This window comes from Ochotona curzoniae, unplaced genomic scaffold (genome assembly GCF_017591425.1).
Source record: "Ochotona curzoniae isolate NIBS_2020 unplaced genomic scaffold, NIBS_Ocur_1.0 scaffold_4506, whole genome shotgun sequence".
Lineage (NCBI taxonomy): Eukaryota > Metazoa > Chordata > Mammalia > Lagomorpha > Ochotonidae > Ochotona > Ochotona curzoniae.
Genome location: NW_024467119.1, coordinates 24,157,320 through 24,182,808, shown reverse-complemented (window position 1 = coordinate 24,182,808; position 25,489 = coordinate 24,157,320). Strand labels below are relative to the sequence as shown.

Here is a 25,489-nt window from a genome sequence, read left to right as displayed (position 1 = left end):
CCACTATAATGAATAGAATTCATGTTTTTTGATCAAATGCCTTGAGAGAAACTTACTACCTATCCAAATTCCCAGACCTATGCTTTTTCCAAGATTAAAAAGAAGTCTGAACCCCGGCAGTGCTTGAAATAGAGAGTCATCCAATTACCAATATATTAGCTATGTTCTCAGAATGCCCTTTTTAAAATTATTTCATTAACAATCTATGATAAGCAGCTTTAGGGTATGAATTAAGTTGTGTTCATTTTCTCATTTCCAGCTCTTTGCAGCGTCTGGCATACAGCAGGATGATAATGATGTTAGGAATTAAATACTAGTGACAACATTTATTAAGAAATTAACATGAACCAGCCACATATATTTACATATCTCATTCTATTTATTAGAATGTATTATTAATAATATATAAGTAGTATGTGATATATAAATAAGCAAATGAATATATATGTTCAATGAATGCTTATGATGATGCTTAGTTAATAAATGTCCAATCCGGTAGTTGAGACTGGGCAGCTTGCTTGTCAAGTTCAGTCTTTGAATCATTTTGCCAGAGTGCCGCTTTTACTCATACCTGACATGGCTCCTCTGCTGTCTCTTTGGCCTGGGCATAGGGCAAGGGAGAACAGGTTGTTCTTGATTGCTACCACCTTGAAATTACTTTCACCCAGTGTTGAATATGGTGTCTTGCTTGGCTTGGCCCCACTCCCACCAAGACACCATCTCCTCGGCTCGCTGGAGTGTTGGAGCTGAGGCATTGCTCTTACATGTTCCTTCTCTCCAAAAACATCTTGAATCCAAGGAGGGCAGACACTGGAAGTTGGAGCCTTTGTTGAATCTGGATTGTAACTCTACTTTTCCCCCTTCCAGATTTGTTTCCTTTACTCGACCCTGCATTACTCCCAGGCGCACACCCCACTCAGTGTTGTGCTTACAATGTTTGTGCCAGAATCTGTTTCTAGTGTTACACAAGTCTTGGACTTGATTCTCAGTTATGCCACATGATTTTTCAGTGATTTGTATCCAGGTGTCTGGTTTTCTGGAAGAAGGATCATATAGCTGGAACATTGAGCTGCTCTCTAAAGAAGACAGCTTGTAACTTGACCTTGAAGAACACATAAAAGCTTTGACAGTAAAACTAAGACAGAAATCCAGTCTGCGGGTGAAGGGAGGACAATTTATGGCAAAGCAACAGGAAAGATCAAAGTGAATTTGGCAAGATGCCCAGGGTAGCGATAGGAAATTTGTGTGAGGATGAGGGTCATTGTTCCAAATGCTATTGATGATAGTCTTAGGTAGCTATGAAGAGGTTTTTAAATGAGGTTTCTAATAATAACCATGTTTCTATCTGTCTTCACAGACTGTATCGAACTTTCAAGGATACTAAGTATGTCTACATGCTCCTGGAGGCCTGCTTGGGTGGGGAGTTGTGGAGCATATTAAGGGACAGGTAAGGAAAGTTCCACAAGCTCTAACATTTGTCTGCTGACATCTGGTCTAAAGTATACTATGCTGATGTTCACTTAAAGAGGTCTGAAGGGAATTTCTGGGAATGGTTATAGGAATATCTTATCACTTCATACAATAAAGTAATTGTGTTTTCTTAGCACACATTAAAGCAGCATCATTTGCACCAAAGTGATTACTGTTGTTTAATTTTGGCGTAAAAAAAAAAAAAAAAAAAAAACCTTTGCTAAGGGAGCCCATGAACTAACTGTCACGGGTTACCAGACTAGTAGGAGGTTAAGATAGGGTCTAAGGTCAGAAGTTTCTGTATCTTTATCTAGCAGAATGAGTAAAATAGACATGAGTGGGGGGTAAGCGCTTCCTGCAAGCCAGAGGGAATTGTCTGCAAGTTTTCAGTTTAAAAAAAAATGCGGTTTCTACATGATGAAAACCATAGATATTTATTGAGTTCCACCTGTGTGAAAGGTGGCATGGTGGGCAGTGTACAGAGAGTTTCTAAATAGCACAAACTGTTTTTATTTTCTAACAAGTTTAGGGTTTATTTGGAAAAACAATTCCTGTAATTTTAAAAACATTTCATTACTTAATGTGAAACTAAATGATAACAAAAATGTTGACACTTTAGAATTAGATCCTAAAGGAACATGGTAGACAGTGAGCTCCCAGGAAGGGAGACAAAAATCTACAGTGTGAAGGGAGAGGAAAGATTTATGTTAAATTCTGAAGCTGATGACAGTATGGAAGGATAGGCAGGGAAACCAGTGTAAATCAAGTCAAGCAGGAAATTGAGGATGTTGTGAGGTATCTTCATGAGTGATGAATAGAAGGATTTGAGTAGAGGATGGGCAGATGAGGAGGAAGCAGAAAGGTAGGCTGGCACTGGACAGTGCGGGCTTAATGCCAGGACAAACATGTAGACCATCATCCTTCGGCTAGTGATTTTCCAGGCTGGCCACACAGTGCAATCCCATGGGGAGCCTTTGTAAAAAATTCTGGACCTTAACACCAGTGACTGATTTAGCTCATTTGGATCAGTTGCAATATATGCTTTTAAAAATGCTTCCCAAGTAGTACTGATACGCATTCATGGCAGAGAATTGCTGACCCAAACAAGTAGCAACCATTGGAGAGCTAGGTAGAAAGTAACTGTTGTGAATGAGGAACATGCTGGATAGATTCAAATGGAGGAGAAACTGAAAGAGTGGGGAGACTTTGATGGGACTTACGAAAGTATTAACCTCTTCCAAAAGACTTTTTTAAAAATCTGAATCTGTATAGAAGATGAGAAGAGGGAGTTCCTATAGCTGTTCCTATATTCTGTTATGTACATAGCAAACCTATCTCCCTTGTATGGGTTTTGAGACTCAAAACAATTAAACTGCCCAAGCATGGCAAAGCTACACAAAAGGCTGATTCGGGGGAACTCAAATAAGAGATCAAGGTAGGGGGACCAGCACTATGACAGAGTGAATAGAGCTGCTGCCTGCTCTTCATGCATCCCATTTAGGTGCTGGTTCAACTTGCCACTGTTCCACTTCTGATTCAGCACTCTGTCGATGTGCTTGGGAATAGCATAGGATGGCTCCAGGTTCTTGAGTGCCTGATGAAGGGAAGAAGACCTGATGAAACTCCTGGTTGTTAGCTTTGCACTGGCACAGTCCAGCCCTGGCCATTATATCTGTTTTAGGAATGAACTAGTGAATAAGAGTCTCTCTCGCTTTTTCTCTCTCTCTCTCTCTCTTTCTCTCTCTGCTTCTGCTTCTCCATCATTGTATTTGCCTTTGTAATAAATAATCAGTGACTAAGGAAGTAAAAAAGTAAGGTTCCATTCCTCCTTGCACCACCATCAAAGGCTATATATAAAAAAGACATGAAAGTAGTCACATAAACATTTTTCAGGCAGTAAGCTGCCAAAATCTGATTTCAGATCCCTGCTGACATAGTTGGACTTTTCCAGAGTCTCATGGTTGTCTAAGAGAAAGGATTTTTTAATGTTCGTATGTGATAACCACGAATATATTTGGACTTAAACAGTTTAAATTTAGTGAAGAAGTTCTTGTGTACATCAGCTACCCCTTTAATTCATTGGACACATAATAGTGCTGATACCCTAAAAGACATTGATGTCTGACAAGTTTACCATTGCATTTTTTTGTCTGTTCATCTCTTTTCAGCAATACTGGAGTACTCCACAACCATTCTCAAAATTTCCTATTTCTATTTACAGAAGACAGTCAGCTAGCTCTCTCTAATGATTTTAAGATTCATTATGGCCACCTGGTACAGTGGCAATAAGGCATATGCAGATTACTAAGAGGAATATACATGTCATTACAGAGGCAGCTTTGACGAACCCACCTCCAAATTCTGTGTAGCTTGTGTAACGGAAGCATTTGATTATCTGCATCGACTTGGTATTATCTATAGAGACCTCAAGCCAGAAAACTTAATTCTAGATGCCGACGGCTACCTTAAACTGGTGAGACAAGTTCTTTCATTATCTGTGTTGCATGAAATATTTCCAAAAACAACATTGTGGTAATGGTGCAATTTTCTTTTTTATTACTGGAACAGCTATTATTTTTACTTGGAGGAGCTGGGGATGCCTTTGAAATTGAACTGATGTATGCAGGCAGCCATGTTAGAAATGCATTGTTTATTGTTTAATAATTTAAATTGCATTTTCATTGATTCGTGCTACAAATAGGAACTGGCTGTGAAGAACGTGGAAAGAATATAGTACGGTTCCTTCTACAAAATGCATAGAGAGAGAACAGAAACATAAAATTGAAACTTTTGAGAAATCTTTCTGAGTGGTTCTTCTATATAACTTCGATTTGAGAATCTCAGCTATAGGTCTGCAGGTTTCTTGTGTACTGACACTTTCTTTTCCTATAAATGAGCTGCCTTGCCTACATCACAAAGAGATGAACGCCGCCAATCACATCAACTGCTCCTAGTGAGAAGCTGTGCCAGAGCTGCACAGCCCCCACCGCCTCAGGTACACAGGTGTCTTTCTGAGTCCGTTCATTAAGATTCCAAGGACATTAAGCCTTCTCTGAACGGAACAAAGATAGTCCAAGGATGGTAAGAGTTTCTTAGAAGTACACAGGAGGAGTATATAAGGAAATAACCAAGAGTTACCGTTTAGTGAGCAGTTACCCTGTGTAAGGTCTCTGAAATAAACCTTTGACAATCTGCTTACCCATCTGTAAGGGATCATATTATCCACAAGTTATATTTGTGTAATGTAGCCGTAAGAATTAAATGTGCCTGTTGTAATTGCCGAGATACTTCTTTCCATGGTAAAGGAGTGATATAGAAGTCCTTTCATATGAAATCTGGCTACTTTCCAAGAAACATTTTGATCCATTCAAGCTTTATTTTGCCCATGAAAGATAGCTTTGAGAGCTAGTGAGGCACAAACACAAGGACTCAATCACTCCACTTATTCACAATTCCTTCTGTGGCTGTGCTTCCCAGAGATCTTAGTGAACCCTTTGGAGTATTCCAGAAGGAAACTACCACAGGAGAAGCAAGTAATGCATTAGACTCCTCTCTTCCTCTTCATGGACATTTTTAAAAAATAAAATCAGATGCCATATTCAGTATTTGTAGACACAACAATCAGCAACTCTCCCATTATTTATTGTTACCAGACCTACTAAATCATTTACCAACAAGCTAAATAAAATATTATATCTAAAGCCGTTAGAGACTGCAAAGAAGTAAAGGTTGACAATTGCTAACTAACTATTTATTAAACGATATTGGCTGAACTCCTCTTGCTTTTACATGTCTGAAAGTACTGGCTGACACATGAACTGCACTATTGCAAATGCATGACCAAATTTGAGACAGAATGTGAATTCCTCCGGGGCTGGGAACCAGGCTCAAGTATAGTGTGTGGTGGAACTCAAACACTGAATTTGCCACCGTGGGTATGCCCAGCAGTCCCGGGTGACCTAGCGGTTTGGATTTAAATGGCCCTTTTGGAGGCAGGAGACCAAGTTTTGATGTGGGCAGCACTGAAAGTTTAATCAGAGACTAATGTACAGAGCCAGGAGTCATGCAGATTGAGTGCTCAGAGAAACAGAAAACAAGCAAAAATACATAAAATGTATGAAGACAGAGAATATTCCAGGAAACAGGCTCTCCTTATGATTGGCTCTTCTTTGAAGAACAAAAATCAGCTCTGAGGACCCCTGGCTGCAGGCTGGTCTAAATGGAGTTTGGGTACACAGTCTTTAAAAATGGAAAAATTCAAGCAGGAATTTCTCTGAAAATGAATCCATGTTGGGAGCATGTCCAAGTTGCCATATGTATTTTCTCTGGAAGAAGGCATTCAACCCAAGAGACAAAGAATTCCGGGAGATAGAGTTCCAAGGAATACTAGCTTGTATTTTTAAAAATAAGATAAGTGTTGGTGGAAAAAAGCTTTGATGAACATTAGTTGTCAGAAACACAAAGAGCAGGTGCAGACACACAGCTATCCCCTATAGAAGGAGTAATCAAAGAGTGTAAACAGATATAACATGTTTTAAAAATGAGATAAATGAGAGAAAAACAGAGATTATCAAAACAAAATGTAACAAATTTGAAAGGGAAATAGTAGATCATTTATTAACAAATTAAGAACATAATAATAGAAATTAAGTGTGAAATAAAGGGACTTTCATTTCATTAGAATTAAATAAAGCTTAGTGTGCTTGCAGTATATAAGATTAATAGTGCAAGAACTCAGTGTTACTTTTGAGCATCAGAAACAAGGCTGATAAATAGAAATGTAAATGCCATTTAAGGAAAGCATGAAAATGTAGTGCATGTTGGACAAATTAACAAAATGTGTGCAAGCTTTATTGAGAAACATAAGAGTTTTTAGAATACCACAAACAAATTGATAATGTGTTCCCCTCTCTGTTCTGAACACAGAGCGAGACAACCTGAACCTGTCTCAGCCTTCTTGTGGTTAGTGTAGCCATGTAGCAAAGTTTTATCTAGTGAAATGTTGTTGAAGGCAATGTAGGACACTCCAAAACTTCTGAATAGTTTATCTCCACGTACTTTACTTTCTGGCTTGTTGCCAGTGAGTATAACTGACGGAAGCCAGCAAAGCCCCATCATTGGTGCAGCCTGCATCCTGAATCACTAGGACCGGAAGATTCCCTCGCTTTTCCAAAAAAAAAAAAAAAGGCACCATGTAACGATGAAGAAAATTAATGTGGAGACAGATTCCATGCCTTCTTCTCACAATAGCTAGAGTTTTTTTTTTAATACCCTGACTCAAAACCCAGTTTTTAAAATAGCAGCACTGGGGTTTAGTTGGCAGTTCAGATGCCCACATCTTGTATTGGAGTACCTGAATTTGGTTCCAGATTTCAGCTCCTGACTTCAGCTTTCTCTCAGTGCACACCCTGGAAGGCATTGGTGATAGGTTAAGTAATTTGTTTTCTGCCACCCACATGGGAAACTAGAATTGTTTTGCTGGCTCAAACAAATGATGTTTGTGATCCAATGTTGAAAAGCAAATGAATTTTGGTGTGGGTTAAATTCACAAATATAATTTTGAGTGAATAAAAAGGCAGTTTCCTCAAGAATACATTTACAGTGGATGTGCAACTTTAAAAATGATTTTAAAACAATTTTGGAAATGACTTAGGATATAGATTATTAGATACATGCACAAATTAGAAACAAATTAAAACAAATAAGAATTGCAAAAATCAGAGTAATTGTAACCTCTTAGCGATGGGCAAGAGGAACCCACTAGAGGGACACAAGTTTCTCTGTTGCTTTTCTTCTCCTGCTTAACCAGTGTTAGTACTGGGAGGTATTCTTTTTATTCTCATGCTTGATAACTTGCATATGTATTCCACTATTTTATATGCATCAGCTCTTTTCTAACTTGAGAAAGAAAAATAATCTTCAGGTCCAGCCATATTCTTGCTGCCAGACCACTGTTATTTATGCTGGTTAAAGCTTTTCCCACTAATGTACTTAACACATAACGCTGCTGCTTTTTTTTTTTTTTTTTTGAGACATGCTTTTGCTTTACTTCCTCAAGAAATTTTTCTGCAACAAAAAGTTTCCTTTTTATGTCTGATTCAAATATCATCTGATATCTTTACCACCTTTTTAGATCCCAGTATATATCATCTTGAAACTCAGAGTTAATGGTTATCTCTCTTTTTTTTCCATTTCCACCAAGTATGCTTAAATGTCCACTGTGTTACAAATACTATATGGATAGAAAATGAATAAAACATAATGGTTCTGTCCCAGAAGCCAGATTTGTTCACACACAATTAGACAGTGCTGCCCTCAGAGATGTAATTGTGGAAATACAAACCCTGTTAGGGAACATCATAGGAGAAAGGAATTGTTCCTGTATTTCAAGTTAGATGTCAAAGAGGTGGGGGTATATTAAATGAACCTCGAGAGCTTTTTTCATTTTGTCTTCGTGTGCACAAATCTTTCCTTCATCTTTCCTAACTGCTTTATGGTCATCACTGTGAGACTCTTATCCCCCTCCACCTTATAACCCATCACTCTCATTTCCTGTTGATTGAAACCTTCCATTTTTGCCTGGCTCAGTGGATGGATGTTAGCATCAGAAGGCAATGAAAGCAGCATTGGTTACTGGCTAGTAGAATAAACAGATTCCATTTTACTCTTCTCTAGACTTGGGGTTAACAAAGTACCCTGCAAATTCTATGTAAATATTTTTTGGAATGTTCTATCTCCGTGAATCATTTGGCTTAATTAAACTGGTCACCTTGTGTCCATTTTTTAAGTGACTGAGGGAACTATTATCTGACAAATTTAATGGCCCAGAAATAAACTTCTGGGAAAAAATTTATACTTACTGTATATCAGCTCGAGCAAGCCACAGATTCCATTTTTTCATTTCCAAATGTTCCAATCATTTTACAACTTTGGAAGCATCTTAAAATTATCTCATTTACCAAAAATCTTTGGAGACTTCATGCTTTTTAAGCTTTTAGTATAATGTGAGCCATCTTTAATAATAGCTTTCATGGGGATATGTGTGTACAGTCTCTCTAGAGATCCTTCTGGAGGTGAATTTGAAAAAGTTATGTTGTGAGTGTCGAGGTGGGGCAGAGTGGAGTCCTATTTTCCTGGTGCCTAAAATGATCCCTGTAAAATAGAAATCAGGCCATGCCACACCCATTCTCTTAATGACACAATAAATTCTTAGATTAAAAAAAACTAACAAAATACATCTGAAGATCACCCTATGGTTTCCAGTCCACTCCACATTCTGCCCTGACTTGCCGCCTCTCTCCTGCTCACAGCTTGTGGCTTAGACAGTCCTTGAACTTACCCATGCAAGCTGCCTCAGAGCCTTTGCATTACTGCCTCTTCCTGGAGTAATTCTTTACCCTAGTTCCATTACTTCTTGCCTCACTCAGGTTCCATTAGACTTTCCTCAAATGCTCACCCTTGAGAGAGTCTTGTCCTATACCTCCCATTTTCAAGTGTATGCTGTTCCCAGTCCCAAACTCTTGTGTATATTCCTTCCTAGCAAATGGCAACATCTCACCTAATGTGTCAAATACATTTTTAGCCTTGTTATCGTGCTATTTTTCTGACTGTGGGCCTTACAATGATTAGGACTTGGTCCATACCCTGGAACTTGGTGAATGGAAATGTTCAATCTGTGTTCATTGAATGAATAAAGAAAGGACCTTGCCCCTCCCTCTTGCCCCTCCCTCTTTCCTTGAAGGGTGACTTAGGGAAAAGACAGGCTTTGTGGTGCTGTCTGTGATGTTATGAGACAGAAATAGACTTATTTTTATAGAAAATATGTACAACCCGACATGGAAGATTTGAGATCTATAATTTTAGGCAAATAACTTTGGATGGATCTAAGGTTCAGTTTGCTCTTACCAAATAAATCCAGCCAAAATAGATGTGATCAAAGGAGGTAAGGAAAATGGTGTTTTCATTACTCTTGAAATTATGATGCCATTGTTGCCATCTCTTTGGGCCAATATGTAAGCACTCCAAACGCCAAGTCAGCAATTCAAATTAAAAAAACTAAAAAATACCCCAGTAGCTGATGACCTTCCAGTTATTGTGAAAAGGGACATGTAAGTATAATTTTTTTAAAAACGTGAGTTGAAAGAGCATAACGTAATTACAAAGCATGACAGTTCCACACATGCATGTGTGCGTTCAAATGCAGTTCTGAACATTGCTTTATTACCTCTCAAATTTCAGTCTTTATAAAGTTAACCAAGATTCTCGTATTGGTTCTTTCTCTGAGGAATAAGTAGATGTTGCTACTCTCAGCTGGTTACAAGTTTAATTTTAGAGTACCTCCAGCCATCTATTGGATATAATCTTTACAAGTCATTTTGTGTGAATGAAAAGAAAACTAATAAGTGCTCTCCTTAAATTATCTGTTTAAATTCCCTATTTCCAATGAGGAAACTATTGCTGTTAAGTGACAATTGAGTGACAACTGTACTTTGAGTAAGTACAGTTAAAAAGAAAAGTCTCTAGGAAATTTCCTTAAAGTAAAATATTTTAAATATTAAGAATCACTACAGACTCATACTGTTTTAGGTAGGGACTTATCTTGCAATGCTAATTTTGTTTATTTTGCATTTCAGCCAAGGTTAGTGCCGTGTTATTGAGATGCTTCATGCACAGTGCGGCTATTAAAAGGTGCATGTTGAAACCAGGGACCTGTTTGTGCTCTTGCATAGGGAGGTAGAAGGTGGTTTTGTTAAATCAGTATCTGTACATATTGTACGTGAAAAATCTGTGCATTGCGCCTCTGTGGAAAAAAAATATGGTTTTACAGAACAGGGGTTTAGTCATAGATGTTGTTTTAAGAAGGGAAACATTCTACAGCTTCAGCCTTCTTTCCCATTAAGTCTGTGTGTTCTTTTCATTGAACTGAGACTCAGAGAAGTGGAAAGGCCTATCATGAAAAGACATGGACAAGTAGCACTGATGCATAATCCTGCATTAGTTGATTATCCTCAGCCAGGGCCAGCCTAAGATATCACATGCTAATAATGACTTCTCCTTAATTAACTCTTGGACAATATATTTTAAAAGATTCGTCAATTTATTTGCAAAGAAGAGTTACAGAGAGAGGGAGGTGGGAGCAGGAGAAATAGAGAGAGCAAGAGTTCTGTCTGTTGGTTTACTCCTTAAATGGCCACAAAATCCCAGCTCTTCATCTAGTTTTCACATGTACCCCTCCAAGTGTATACATTGTTCTTTGTTGGACAGTGTCTGCCATTAATCATGTCTCTGGTGGTTTTCCCACACTTCGAGCTTCTTGGTGCCTGCAGGTCTAGGACAGAGTCAAGGTGGTGCTGTATGTACGTCTTCCGAATCAGTCAGTTGAAGCAGGCTCTACGCACCATGCATCTCCATGAAAGAGGCTGACATTGTGCATGGCCTGGCAAAGCAGGGTAATGCTGGCTTTGCTGTGGCCCACTAGATAGCTAGGGTGCACACACTACCTCTGACGGCTCTTGAGATTTAAACCTCTGTTTTCTCCGCAATGGTTCCTTTCCTAATCCACATTTTGCTATTACTTTCCTGATGGAGCCCTAAGTGCACAGGGGCCAACCACTTTCCCTTTCCTTCCTCTTTCCAGTAAACACAAATATTGAATTGTTTTTAAAGTCCTGGTTGCTATAGGCTTCAAATGTATTATTACATCCCAAGAACCTTGTTAAACCACTCTCATCTTGGGCACAGAACAAAGATGTATCAATGTGACTCAATTCATATGTGACCCACAAAGGAATATATGACTCTGTGTGTGTGTGTGTGTGTGTGTATTGAAAGAAGGATTAAGAAAACAATATTTTAGAGGATAGGAGACCTTGGAACATTTTCAAAGTTGCAGAAACTTAGAAGCATGAGGTTTATGGCCCTTGGGCATGTCTTCCACTTTCTTTTCCAGGTTGACTTTGGATTTGCCAAGAAAATTGGTTCTGGACAGAAAACTTGGACATTCTGTGGGACTCCAGAGTATGTAGCCCCAGAGGTCATTCTCAACAAAGGACATGACTTTAGTGTGGACTTTTGGTCACTGGGAATTCTAGTGTATGAGCTCTTAACGGGCAAGTATGTATTCTCCAGTTTTGTTCAACCTCTTTAGAGAAGTCTGAAAATAACTTACTGATGTATATGTAAGAGATAATCATTTTGGAAATGCTTTTGATGACTTGACTTTTTACAGTTTTGAAATGCGGTGAGATTGCCAGTTTGGATTGTGGAGTCAAGATTTCAGGATGGTTAAGGAAGAAAGTGTAGCATTGTTAGTATTTCCAAAATGACAAGTTCCATTATTATAGACAACACACTAAATATGCAAAGATTTTAATAACTGAGCATATTTGTAAGAGCAGGAATAAAAGTTGTAGGCTCTGCTAAGATTTCTTCTTTTTGTAATTGAGAAAGTAGCAATTGTATTTCGGTTAAATTTATTAACCTTAAACTAAATTTGGCTTTGATTTTGCATTTTTCCCAGTCATTAACCAGAAATGCTGAGAAAGCCATGTTGCTGGGTATAAATTTTTAATCCCCTTGTCAGCTTTTTTCTAGAAGTGATAATGAGCAGAGACAAGATCCAGCAGGGGGTTTAGCAATTAAAATTAAATTGTCACTCCCAAAGAGACCAAATGATGACTACCAGGATACCAGATATTTAACACACGTTCACACAGACGCACATACCCACACACCCATACATACATATGCACATACACTCATTAGCTATTTGATAGCCTTCATAGGCCTTAAAAGGTTTATGATAAAATAGAATTGAATTGAAAAATAAGTTAATTTGATGGCAAAAATGTCTGGAATACGGATATAGTTTTTTTTTATGCACATGAAAGGTTAAAGAATTCTTCCAACTGACTTTATGTTTACAAGGATTTCACAGCTTACAAAGCACTTACATGTATGTTTTGTAGGTCAATTTACACAAACTTGTATGAAAGCTAAGGCAGGGATTTTATTGTTATTACATTATCAACCTGTGGTTATGTTCCACATCTTTGTCCACATGTACTAAGCCAACAGATCTGAAAGGCTACATTAACTGTAATGATTTTCACTGCTACGATTCTAAAGCAAAGAGGACCACTGATAAGATTCTAAAAAAAAGTGAGAGAGGAGAATGCTTCTTTGTAGTCACACAGAGAAGTTGTGTACAGGTTTGGCCTCTCAAATTATGTTTCAAGCATTTGTTTGATCATCTTTGGGGAAACCAGTCAGTTGCATTTTTAAGAGGAATGTAGCGGTTCTTGTTGGAAATGAAAGAGTATTCATCTCAGCCCTTCACCAGATGGGATAAATTGTTACAGGGAAGAGAGAATTAAAGCAAGGATATAAAGAAGTGGGGTCAGGGATGGGGTAATCCCATCAATGTGGAATTACCCAGATGGCCTTGAGCCGTCATAAAGAAGTTGGGGCATTTCCTTTTGCAAACGTTTTCATGGAAGGGTATGAGAAAAGATAATTTTAAACATTCTGAACTCTTAAGATGTTAGAAAGAAAATGAAAATGAGGGGAAAAAAACCCTAAAGATCGAACAAGTCAAGATAATGTAGTTGCAAATATCATAGAAATGTTTGTTTTCTACTCTAGTTTCTTTACAAGTGAAACATAGAAGATTATAAAATTGTTGTGCTGGTTTGTGTTAAGATTATTGGCAAGTAAAAGAACCCGAACATGACTGAGATACAGCTGAGTAGTTCATGAAAGTTATCTTTAGTTTTTAAAAGTATGAACATATTATTCAAAGCAGCATAAATGCATTAAAACATTATCTCACTTTAGCACCAATGAGAAAGTTTAGGAACTGGGTCTGGGGAGTGGACATGGTGGCAGTTAGTTGGGGTTGCCCCAGCCAGGATGCAACATCTGCTGGCATGTGAGAGAACTGGGGCTGGCAGGGTTGGGCTAGCCTGTAGTACCCACCAGTGTGAGTGAAAGCCAAGCCTGGGGGGCAGGCAAGGAAAGAGTTCTTTGTGATTACCCCAAAAAGGCTGTATCACCCACCAGTGCACGTGAGAACCAGCATTCAGGGTCTGCTGGCCTGGGGTAGGCCACAGCACTTGCCTGTTTGCATGAGAGCTATAGCAGGGGATGGGATTAACCAGGCAGCAGCATCCACTAGTATCTGTGTTGGGTGACAGGAGGAGACAGGGTGAAGGTTACCTGCACTAACTGGCACACATGAAAGCTGGGTCTGAGGACCACCCAGGCAAGGTTTCTTCTTTTTTTTTTGTTATTAACATTGTATTATGTGATACAATTTTATAGGCACTGGGGATTCCCCCCACCCCTCCCATACCCCTCTCCCCCCATGGTGGATTCCTCCACCTTGCTGCATAACCACAGTTCAAGTTCAGTTGAGATTCCTTCATTGCAAGCATATACCTAGCATAAAGTCCAGCGTCTTATTGTCCAGATAAGTTCAGTGGGCTCTTGGGGAGACCTTCTCTGGTCTGAAGGTAGAGCTAACAGAGTAAAGTTCCGGTCAGTTAAAAGCCCCAACAAAACCTCAGCATATAGAACTCTCCAAAGCAACCACTACACTCAATCCCTGACCTTAGGAAAAAGCACAGACCTGTGGCGCAAACCTGGAGCACATGCTGCAAGACTGGGCCACCTTGGCTGCTGACTCCTTTGTAAGAGTAGAGCACATACCAAGATTCCAGTGAAAAACCAGATAACCAACTCACCTAAGTCAGAAGAGGACCTCATCAAAAGATGGAAAGGAAGACAGGTTAAAAAATACTCCATGCTAGACTCTACAACAAGTACCTAGGTATGTGGACACACTGAGATAGTCATGGTGAGACAATAGACCTTAGTATTTCTCAGCTCTGGTGTATACAGCTGACAACCTTTCAGAACAATCAAGATTACTTAAGTAACACTTTCAGAATATTATTCCCCTGCCTCAGGATCTCCAAGGTGACATCAAATGGACAGTCTTAGTCCTTAAGTACTGATGTAGGTTGTCTACCTTACCACCATCATGACCCTGTCCACCATAATTGGTGGCTCACATGAGTCTGCAATCCCCTCACTCATGTAATATGAAAATAACAATAATAGATACACATGCATATGGCTATCCCACTTAAGTGGCCAGTTCTCAGTCATGTAGCATTTTTTTCCTTAAAATATCTCTTTTCCCTGACTTACAGGACTTCTTTGTTTCTCCTTTTCTCACAGTGGTGTCTGCTTTCTAGTGTTCATTGCTAAATTTTCTCATCTTCTTGAACATTCAATATTGCAGTATTCTAGTTTGAAATTTTTTTTCTCTGACTCCTTGGATGTTAGCATAAAGTTTCATGGCTATAAACACCATCTGATTATCTCCCACATCATACCTGCCTCCCTGACCTCTTTCCTGAAGGACAAATTCATAACCTGAACTGCCTGCTTTGTATGTCCATGTGGACATTTGAAACATACTCATGATTCATTCATTGATACCAGCTCTGCACCTCACCTCCACCCAAGACTGTGTTCTATTACTGTTAATAGCTCTAGTCTCCAGGCTCCTGGTTCAGATAGTAGCCTTTCCTTCCCACTTACAATGTTAACCTCATTAACAAATCCTGGTGGCTTCATTCTCTTTCTCAGCCAGAAGTCTGCGTTCATGGTACCAACCTGCTCAGATCTGGTGAGGCTGCTCTTCTGTGTTACAAGATGCCAGTGCCTTAGATCTCTGTGTGGTACAAAGACAGTCAGTCACCATCATGGCCTCTTCTTAGGAAGGCCCTAGCATCACACTTGAGAACTTCATCCTCATGACCAAGTAACGTTTCACAAGTCTCACTCCTAAATACCATCACATTGGGTTAGAATCTCCCCATGTGAACTTGGGCAATACAGCTTTCTGACCATTGCATTGTCTAGAGAGCTCATCAGTTCTTCTGTGACCCACCACCTACATTATTACTGTGTTAATTCAAATCCAGGCTATCCCCCTCACTACCACCACATCATCATCATCATCAACAACAACAACAGCTCTGGGTGTTGTGAATTAGATCAACATGCAGTGTATAATTCTTCTAGTACTTACTCATTCCACTAACCGCACCTTCCATCCCATGGCTCTGCTTTTGGAGCATGGTCTCTGTATTGCTGTCCCGAAATCCTTTGATCTTGGATAACTATGTGGCTCACCCACTTCCTGTCTTCACTGACACCTCTGATGAATTTTTCAATATTCATGAAAGTCATTGGCTGTTCACTTTAAAAAAAAAAAAGAATCAACTTCTCCATCTTACTGTTTCCTCTTTTCCTCCTTCTTTCAGTGATCATCACCAACTAAGAAATTGTGCATGGATTTTAAAATCTTTTTGCAGAAGCTAAAATTCTCTTTCAATTCCATGCTTCCACAAACTGAACTACCTTCCTGTAGTATATGTGTGGTACTTGTCAAATACTGGGAAATTTGTGAACTGATTTTCTGCATGAATTCAGATTTGTTATACAGCCATTAATGAGAGAGAAAGAGATGGAACAGAAAGAAGGAAATAATATGGAAATGGGGGGGAAAGGGAAGAAGCAAGTTAGTGCCAAATATGTCTCAGTCTCTGATTTTTATGTGTCCTATTTGAATATTCTTTAGTCCACCCTTTTCTGGGATTGACCAAATGATGACCTACAATCTGATTCTCAAGGGAATTGAAAAGATGGATTTTCCCAGAAAAATAACCCGACGACCTGAAGATTTGATCCGTAGGCTTTGCAGGTGAGAATGACAAGGAGTCTTGAAGACAGAGCAAAGGTTTCCCATTTGCATCTTTAAATTGCAGGTTTGCTCTTAGTACTTTGCTGAGTAGCTAAATGATATTAGACAATCCTCTGTTTTGCTGAAATTGGGGAGTTTATCTCATGTTACTGATTACAGTTTTTAAGAAATCTAAATTGTGCAGGCTGTCTTTGGGAATCATGTCTGTCTGTTATAGAGCAAAATAGAGGCACAAACTACGGATTAAAAGGTAGGTAATACATTTACAATTTTACTGTCTTGTGAGACAAATCAGCAGTAGTAATAGAGTGTTATGTGTCCTAGTCCAATCTTTATTTTAAAAGGAATACTCTTTAAAAGACCCCAAGATTTGTACTAGCTACTAAAACTAATTTGTCAGACAAAAGTAGACATCTAGATTATGTTGGTTAAAATTTATTTTAGTGAATTATTTCTATAGTTAAACTTTTTAAAAACTATTATAAAATTAACTGAAACCTAACTGTGTGTAGCCAATAGAAACTCCAGAATGTTGCCTGGATTCCAGCTTAGAAGCCAATGATGCTCTAAGAAGTTCCCTGGTTTTCCCAGGTGGGCTGGGACGGTAGCATCCTCCTGTGCATCTGGGCTTTGGGTATTTATTCACAGATTATTAAAATGACTAGCTCATATAAGGGTGTGTGTGTGTGTGTGTGTGTGTGTGTGTGTGTGCACTTCCAAACTCTAGTTCACTTGTGCTCCCACCCCGCCCAAGGAACACACTGTGTCATTTTCATTTCCGTGTATTCAGATAATAGATCTACGGTGGGAGTCCTGTGAATATTGTTGAATGAATGAATGAAAGAACCAAATGTAAATTTTAGTGTCAAATTCATTTAGGTGTAGTTATAAAAACTCTCTTAAAACTATCATTTCAGGCAAAACCCAACAGAAAGACTGGGGAATCTGAAGAATGGAATCAATGATATTAAAAAACACAGGTACTTAGTTTTTTTGTTGTTGTTGTCTAGAAAAATATAGAAGTGTATACATACTTCTGTATTCCTGGTAGTTTCTCTCAGTAAGCCAGACACATCTCTCTGCAGGTTTTATTTATTTATTTATTTTTCTTTCCCTGCCTTTCTGTCTTCCTAGATGTGATTACAGCAACTTGTTTACAAAGTGCCTTCTGTAATGCTAGACCTTTATAGATAAAATTAGAAACCAAGTTACAAAATCACATCTTAAACCTATTACAACATAATTTTTACTCACTATGATCTTTATTGTTAGCTTTTAATATCAAATTGGATTCTGTAGACTAAGTTGAAATGGACATTTTAATTTGTATATAAATTAGGATTGGTGATGGTATCAATTTCGAAAGATTGGATCAGCTAAATCAGTTATTAAATAGTGCCCGGCTAAGTCTTGCATTATGTAAAATATTTTCATTTTGCTTACAATTTGTGGATTTAAAACTGTCACTTTCAGTATATGTGTACTACAGAAAATAAATTTGATAGCTTTGTTTTTGGAAGCCATTTGAAACATTGAGGAAGCCATTTGAAACATTGATGTAATACTTTTTAGAAACGAAAATATCCTTCAGTACTTCATCCCAGATCAATATTTTCATTGATGAATTAGGATAGTATAAACCAAGTAGGAAAATAAAGAAGAAATGTGGCTGCTGAGCAAAATTGCTATTAATTTTCTTTAAAAGCAGTGGCTTAGCTTTAAAAATAAAAGCTTCCTGCACTGCTCTGTGTGTTCAAGAACTTAAAATACAGCTTTGTATTACATGTTGTAAATTCATATTGAGTTCTGCCTTCAGGGTGTGTTAGAAAGACAGGAGTCGGGGAGGGAAATTAGAAGGAAGGGAGAGATAAAGACAGACTCACACGGTGGATTTTGCAGGCATAAAATTCTTAGAGTGTTTTTAATGTTCATTGTCGTCATCTTTTTTATTGTCCCCAGTCATAAAGCTCATTACTGTCTCAAATTCTATTTTATCTTCTTCTGACCTGACTTGCTTGTATCATGGTCTCTTTTCTTCCTGCAAAGGACACATAAACATGCCATGCATATCGTGGAAACAAGGACACAATCAATGAGTCATTTTTCCAATTTATTTCCCTGTTCCTCCATTTAAGATTATGTTTGTCTCTGGGGTTGTAGGGAAATAGAAATGAAAGAATTACCAATGGGCCCCAGCTTCATCTTTTATTTCTTATTACCTGAGGCTCATTTGAATGTAGCTGTCATATTGCGATGCACACATAAATTGATGCTAAAAGATTTTCTCACCTCTGCATGGTCATAAAGAATTTTTAATTTCCGTCATTGGTTCTCCTGTTGTTGGTTATAAGCCAACCTGTCTCTGCAAGGCGCTGCAAAGCCTAGCTGCAGACTTTAGAGCAGGTTTGATTGTGAACAAGCATCTTTCAAAGGTGAAATTCATATGTCTAATAGACATATTTTTAAAAATGCTCAGGATCACTAGCCTTCAGAGAAATGCAAAATAAAACCACAGTGAGGTTTAGTCTCACTTCAGCTAGAATGGTTATTATCCAAAAAGGATGAGGACGCTGGGGGGAAAGGGACCCTATTCACTGTTGGTGGAAATGTAAACTAGTACAGCCATCATGGAAGACAGTATGGCTACTCCTCAGAAACCTGAGAACAGATCTACCAATGATCCAGCCACTGCACTGCTGGGAATTCACCCATAAGAAATACAATCAACTTAGGAGACTTATCCGTACCCTTATGAATATACTATCTCAACTCATGTAAGCTAATACATAAAATCAATCCATCTTTCCATCAACTGATGACTAGATAAATAAATTATACACACACACACACACACACACGTGTGTTCTGGAATATTCAAAAAACAATGGAATATAACAGCCGCCAAGAAGAATGATACCCTGCCTTTTGCAACAAGACAATTGCAACTGCAGACCATTATGTTAAGTAAAGTAAGCCAGTCTGAAACAGCTAATATGTTTTCGCTAATCTTTGGTAACTAATGCACAGAGTTCTGTATCATGGAACTGACATTGTGAGATTTGATTATTCACAGCTCTTGGCTAAACTCTTGAGGAACAGTGTTTTTTTTTTCTTGATATTTGTTGAATTTTTTAACTAATGGAGTATTGTACCTGCTACTTGTAAAGGGAAATGAAAGTAGATCATTGTAAAAGCTAAAAGAAAAAAGAAATAAGGAAGGAGAGTGGATAGGGAATGAAGGCAGGAAGGAGGGTAGAGTGAGAAGTACCATTTTGCTCTTACATTTGTATTATGAAATACATGAAATTAATTTACCACAAGTATATAAAATAATTTGAAAACAATTTATCTTGTTTACCTAGTGCCTTTGACTGAGCTTGAAGAGGTCCAAATCTTTGTTTCATTCAGATTTCATGGTGCTTGTGAAGCTCAAAGGGAGGAGTCTGTGATTTCAGAACAGGAAACCCTTCTCTGCCTCCAAATAGATACGTTTTTAGCAAGTCAATAATGTTTATAGAATTCCTAAAAAGCTTGCTTTTGGCATTACAAACTTCTTTCTGAAGTTGCTATCACATCTTCCTATAAAGCAATGCTGAACTTGACATTTGAAAACAAAACAGTATAGAATATTATATGAGTCCATTCATTGTGTTAAATCATGCTCTCTGGAAGTAGTGACAGAGCTCTTCCCACTTGTATTTGCAAACTAATTCAAGGTGAAGTCCCAGTTGTGTCTCCCCACACCTGTAGTAGAAACTGTGAGAAGGATCTTTCCTGGGAGGAAGAGGAATGATTTGTTTCCAGTATCGTAATATTACCTTAAGAATTTCTGAGCCTTTATTCAAGGATAGCCTGTTAGTCTTCCACGAAGGAGAAAGTTATGTATCATTGCTGTTAATATTTCTTTGTAGACTGTTCTTCACGCTGGCTCTTGCATTGGTTACATGTGGTGTGAGAGACTGAATGTTAAATAAATGGCAACTCATATTAAGTAAATACTGCCATAGGTCTAATTGTGACAAGTGAAAAATGCAAAGTAAAGTAAAGTAATGATTTTTATTATTTGTAGAGTGCCTTCTGGGCAGACAGCATTATAAGAAGTGTTAAAAGGTACTGCTGCTGAGTTTAGTGGCTCAAAAACTGTGCAGAAATCCATACAGTTGGAGCCTTACTTGGTGTGCAGTTGTGTTGGGTACATGTTGGAGGGGACTTCTGAGGTTTCCTAGCAAAGGCAGAAGAGGGAGGTACGGCAGCTGGGGTGGCTGTCTGACACTTCTTGACTGAAATTTTAGCAGCTTCCATTTAAATACCACTTGGTGTGAAGAATGGCATCGGAAATGAATTGTATCAGAGCATGCACCTTGTGTTTTCGGTAGCTGTTCATAAGCTTACACTTGTAACAGGAAACCCAGTGAAAGATTGAATTGACACCAATTCTGGAAGCAAGAAGAGGCAGAGAAACCGAGAAGAGTGAGTTCTCAGATGGCTCACACAAGGAAGAACATGACAGGCTCTCAGAAACTCCCTGCCTTCACATACACACCCCACCATCATCCTGTCCCATCCCAGATGCAGAACGTATCCATACAACAATCTCTTTAAAACTAGAGAGCATGCTTTCCCAAGAACGTTCTAATGGCTTCCCCATCACATAATAAAATTCTTGATTCCCATGTGTCCTGTGAAATCCTGAATGAACTGTCCTCTGGCTGCCTCTCAGACGTCGTTTGCACCCGCGTTTCCTGTGCATTCACACCACTTTTGCATGTTCCTCTCACCTTCTGCCGTGTGGGACACCTTTGCCACGTATCTTCCCCTTTCCTTCATTCCGGCCTGAACTCAGGTACCACTTTAAAAAGTTGCTCCTTTCGATCATTCTTTATATGTTTGTTCACCTTTACTTTTATAGGACTGACAAGTATTTGAAATGAAGTGTTTGTATTACTACTTGTTTTTTTTTTTGGTCCAACTGAGATAACGACATTTTAAGTGTAGGATCATTATAATTTTTTCATGCCTGGGATCAAGTTGAATTGGTATAAAGATTTGTTGCTTGGTTGACTGAGTTTTCCTCAATGTCCCCAGAGGATCATTATTACTCTGGGTATGGAATATTATTACTCTGTGAACTTCGTCAGATTCTGAAAGATAGTGTTCAAAAGAAATGGAGTCTCTTGATTTCTGGTGGTGTCCGTAGCACATTAAATAACATACATACTAAATAACAGATAAGCCTTGAAGATTCACAGTAAGTAAATAATAATGAAAGGACCTTAGTCATCTATTTTCACAGATTGTTGTGAAAGTCTCCAAAGGACGTAGATGACTTTGTTCATTCTGTAGAGTGGAGGTTCTTTGAATATGTCAGGCTCTGGATGCAGATACATTTTGAAGATACTGTTGAGAGGATTTTCCTATGAAATGAGGTAGGCTGTGAGAGAATACTTCACTGTCTTGAGTTTAAGAAACTAAAGGTTGAAAAAAGTTTGTTGTACAAAAATTTGGAGCTGAAAAAATGCTCAATGCCTGTTGCTCATGCTACTGGCAGATGATGACTGCTTGTCACAGATATGTACCCATAAATCAATGGAGAGGTCTTGGCTAGAAAGAGACATAAAACCTTAAGGCTAAATATGATTACCTGAAAAGTGGAGTTAGTTGAAAGGGCACCTAAGGATGGAGCCTTGAACTATGCCAACCTCGTTAGAAAAGAGCCAATGAGTAAAGTATTCAACAAAAAGGAAGAAACCTGGACAATTTGTTTATAAAACCAAACCAAGAAAATGTTTCAGAAGTGAGTCTGGTGACCTGTTGGAAATGGAAGTAGTACATCAAGTAAGGTGAGGACTGAGTATTGAGGTGTGGACTGCAGAGTATGAAATCTGAGTGTAAAGTGTCATCAAGACAAGACTAAGTAGATGACGTCATTAGACAGCTCAGGTAGTTTTCTTCTAATGGGAAGGAGTGAGATTGTAGAGAAACTCAGGACAAGGGAGGGTGTTTCGTTGTTGGAAGAAAAGAAGTGTTTCTATGTGGATATGTTGTTCCAGTAGGGAAGGCCCTGAAGATTCAGGAACAAGGACTGTAGAAATATGTTTTTGCATAGAGAGAGTTAATGTAATCAAATATACAGTACAGAAATTGATCCTAGATAGTAGCCAGGGAAATTGGTTCATTATATGGAGAGAAGGTCACTCACAGATGTGGGTAGGTGAGCAGGGATGCTGGTGGGAGATTATGAAAAATTTTGTTTTGCTTAAGTTATCTCAAAGAAATAGGAGGTTAAATCTTTGTAACTGAATACTGAAAGGGAACTCTGGAAGTCTAGAGAGAGGGGACAGAGGATGAATTAATTAAGGGAGTATGGTAGGTAGGAAAATCCATAATCAGCTGCTTTAAATACTCACTTGAGGTAGTAGGCATGGAGTTAATGTGAGAACAGACAACCAAGATGACTGTTTTCCTCCGGTGACTTGCAGCTGCACTGTTGTAGGCAAGGGAGTAGGCCACAAGTTTAGGTGACAGGTTATTCAACATAATAATATTGCACGAGGCAAGTAATTTGTCTCTATTTTTCCAATTTCTCAGGTGGTTAAATGGCTTTAATTGGGAGGGACTGAAAGCAAGGACTCTTCCCTCGCCTTTACGAAGAGAGGTAAAGTATTGACTATTTTACTGTTGACTCTGTGGAAGAGTGGGGTTTGTTCTGATTAGTTGATTTTAGGGAGTGCCACATCCATGTCTATAGACACATGTAGATTTTAGGTGGCTTGAAACAGTTTTTTTTTTAACTATTACAAACGATCATAGGAATTATTATTGCAGGGTTAAATAACATTGCCTGTTTAATGGGTATTAGCTCACTTGTCAGGAACCTTCTATATGTCTCAGAATAGTTAGTGTTGATCAGGTTGACAGATAAATCCAGAAATAAAATGTGACCTACATAAAAGAGAACTCAGAAAGTCCATTAACATCATGCTGGTGCCAAAAAAAGAAAAAAAGAGAGAGAGAGAGAGAGAGAGAGAGAGAGAAAGAGAGAGATCTGTGCATTTTTAAAAAGAACTTTTTGAAGATCACTCCTACATAGTTTAGAAAAATGTTTTCTTTGTTTATTTGAAAATCAGAATTAGAGAGATGGGGAGCCAGAGAGAGTGAGAGCTCTTCCATCCACTGGTTCACCCCCAGAGGATAACAATGGCAAGGGCTGTTCCGGCCAAAGCGCAGGAACCAGGAAAGTCATTTGGTTCTCCACAATACCTGCTCCTCCTACATAATGCTAAATTTTCCACTAACCGTATTTTTAAAAAGGTAAAAAATAAATGAATAAAATTAAATCCTTTAATGCTGGAGTCATGTCATTAACAGAGTCATTGATAAATGTACTGTCTCTTGTTGGATATTCTGACTGCTTCACATAGATCAATTAGCTTTGAGAAAATTTTAAAAATTTTAATAAAGCAGAAAAAGGATTCTGGTAAGTTTGTTTTTTTAGTATTTGCTTTTCAATATTTTTAATTTGAAAAAAATGACATAATTTTTGTCACCTTTTTATTATTTTTGCAAAATACTCCTCATGTCAAGTAGCTCCTTTCAAATATACTCTAGTAAACAAATATTTTCAGGTTTTTTTTTTTAGAAAAAATTTAATTTGGGGAGAGTGCCATAACTCAACAGGCTAATCTCCTCTTTGCAACAGTGGCATCCCATATAGGTGCCAGTTTGTGTCCTGGCTGCTCCACTTGCCATCCAGCTCCCTGCTTGTGATCTGGGAAAGCAGCAGAGGACAGCTCAAAACCTCGGGACTCTGCACATATGTGGGAGACCTGGAGAAAGCTCCTGGCTTCAGATTGACTCAGCTCTGTCTTTTGTGGCCATTTGAGGAGTAAACCAATTGCTGAAATATTTCTCTTTCTCTGTCTCTCCTGTCTGTAAATATGCCTTTCAGATAAAAAAAATAATATGTCTATTAAAAAATTTATTTTGTTGTGGACAAATTTTACATATTCTGCATGCACAGATTTAGCAGCGTGGTGGCCGACCCCATTCTTCCTCCCACTTACCCTCCCACACTCTTTCCTCCTTTCTTCCTTATTTCTTTCAATATTTATAACATATTTTCAACTTATTTTAGAATCGTATACTTTGCCTCCTACTAAGCAAAGATTTTTTAAAAAACATCAACATTCCTCAAGAGATGGATAAGGATTGTAACAATAATCAAATCTCAATGTGTCAATTTCCCTCACATAATCACATTTTTTTGTTACCACAAATCATGGAAAAGATATTACACTGGCTTATTCACTAAGCATAATCATTGCAAAAGGGACAGCTTATATGGCTGATCACAGGGTGATGATTTGTCGTTTCCCCTTTGTGTGAGCTACAAGTGGTTGCAGGGTGAAACCAGCACTCAGTCAGACAAGGCAGTGCCCAGATATGGTAGCATGCAGAGTCAGCATTCTCGTCACTTACGTTTCAATCCTTTCTGTGTTAGCTCAGTGGACCCATTGATCACAGCTACTTTGACAAGTATCCTCCTGAAAAGGGAGTACCTCCAGATGAACTTTCAGGCTGGGATAAAGACTTTTGACAGAAGAAAGCATCATGACTGCCTAACACCACATAAGAAGAATCAACGGATCAATACCCAACCCCGTTTATTTCTCTCTTCAGAGCATTTACAGTGTACTTTGGAAGACCGTTATGGGGAAGAGATCTTTGCAAAGGGAATTGGGCATGTTGGTAGGGATGTGGTTCTGACCTATAATGTCTCCTTTAGATGCTGGGAATTATTCGTGTATTTCATTCTCTGCTCTTTTTAAAGGGTGAAATCTATTCCATTCACCTTTTCACAGCCAGACCCATATTTGGTGAAGTATAGTCTTCTCTGTAATTCTTTGCTTTAGTATTACTCTTTTCCTTTTGGTCCTGATAGGGGTTTAAAGTGGTCTTGCCATTGAACTGCTAAATCCTGCAAGTAGGGAGAAAAATGAGAGAGCAACTTGGAAGATTTCTCTAGATCGAAACAGCTCCACTTAGATCCTGACATCTTGAAAGTGTGGTTTGCGCAAATCACGGTTATCAGTACAAACCCTTGATTTCTATGTGCATTCAGCCCAGGAAAACGTTAATGTGCCTCTTATACCTCTCTGAGAAATGGCAAATTGGAGCATCAGTCCATAGTATCTCATCCTAAAGTAAACAAGTCAATTAATCCAACCGTATAATTATGTTCTA

The 25,489-nt window shown here is 38.4% G+C and overlaps 1 protein-coding gene across 2 annotated transcripts in view; it reads left to right on the top strand.

The window, feature by feature from the left end:
• Positions 1-24,842, top strand: part of PRKG2 (protein kinase cGMP-dependent 2) — a 77,187-nt gene extending 52,345 nt beyond the window's left edge. For both annotated transcript variants that reach the window (XM_040967048.1, XM_040967047.1), the window contains exons 12-18: positions 1,358-1,447; positions 3,802-3,943; positions 11,420-11,583; positions 16,124-16,246; positions 17,164-17,226; positions 22,835-22,901; positions 24,747-24,842. In XM_040967048.1, coding sequence (XP_040822982.1) covers positions 1,358-1,447; positions 3,802-3,943; positions 11,420-11,583; positions 16,124-16,246; positions 17,164-17,226; positions 22,835-22,901; positions 24,747-24,842 — 745 coding nt within the window. The remainder of the gene's footprint in view (positions 1-1,357; positions 1,448-3,801; positions 3,944-11,419; positions 11,584-16,123; positions 16,247-17,163; positions 17,227-22,834; positions 22,902-24,746) is intronic.
• The last annotated feature ends 647 nt before the right edge of the window (positions 24,843-25,489 follow it).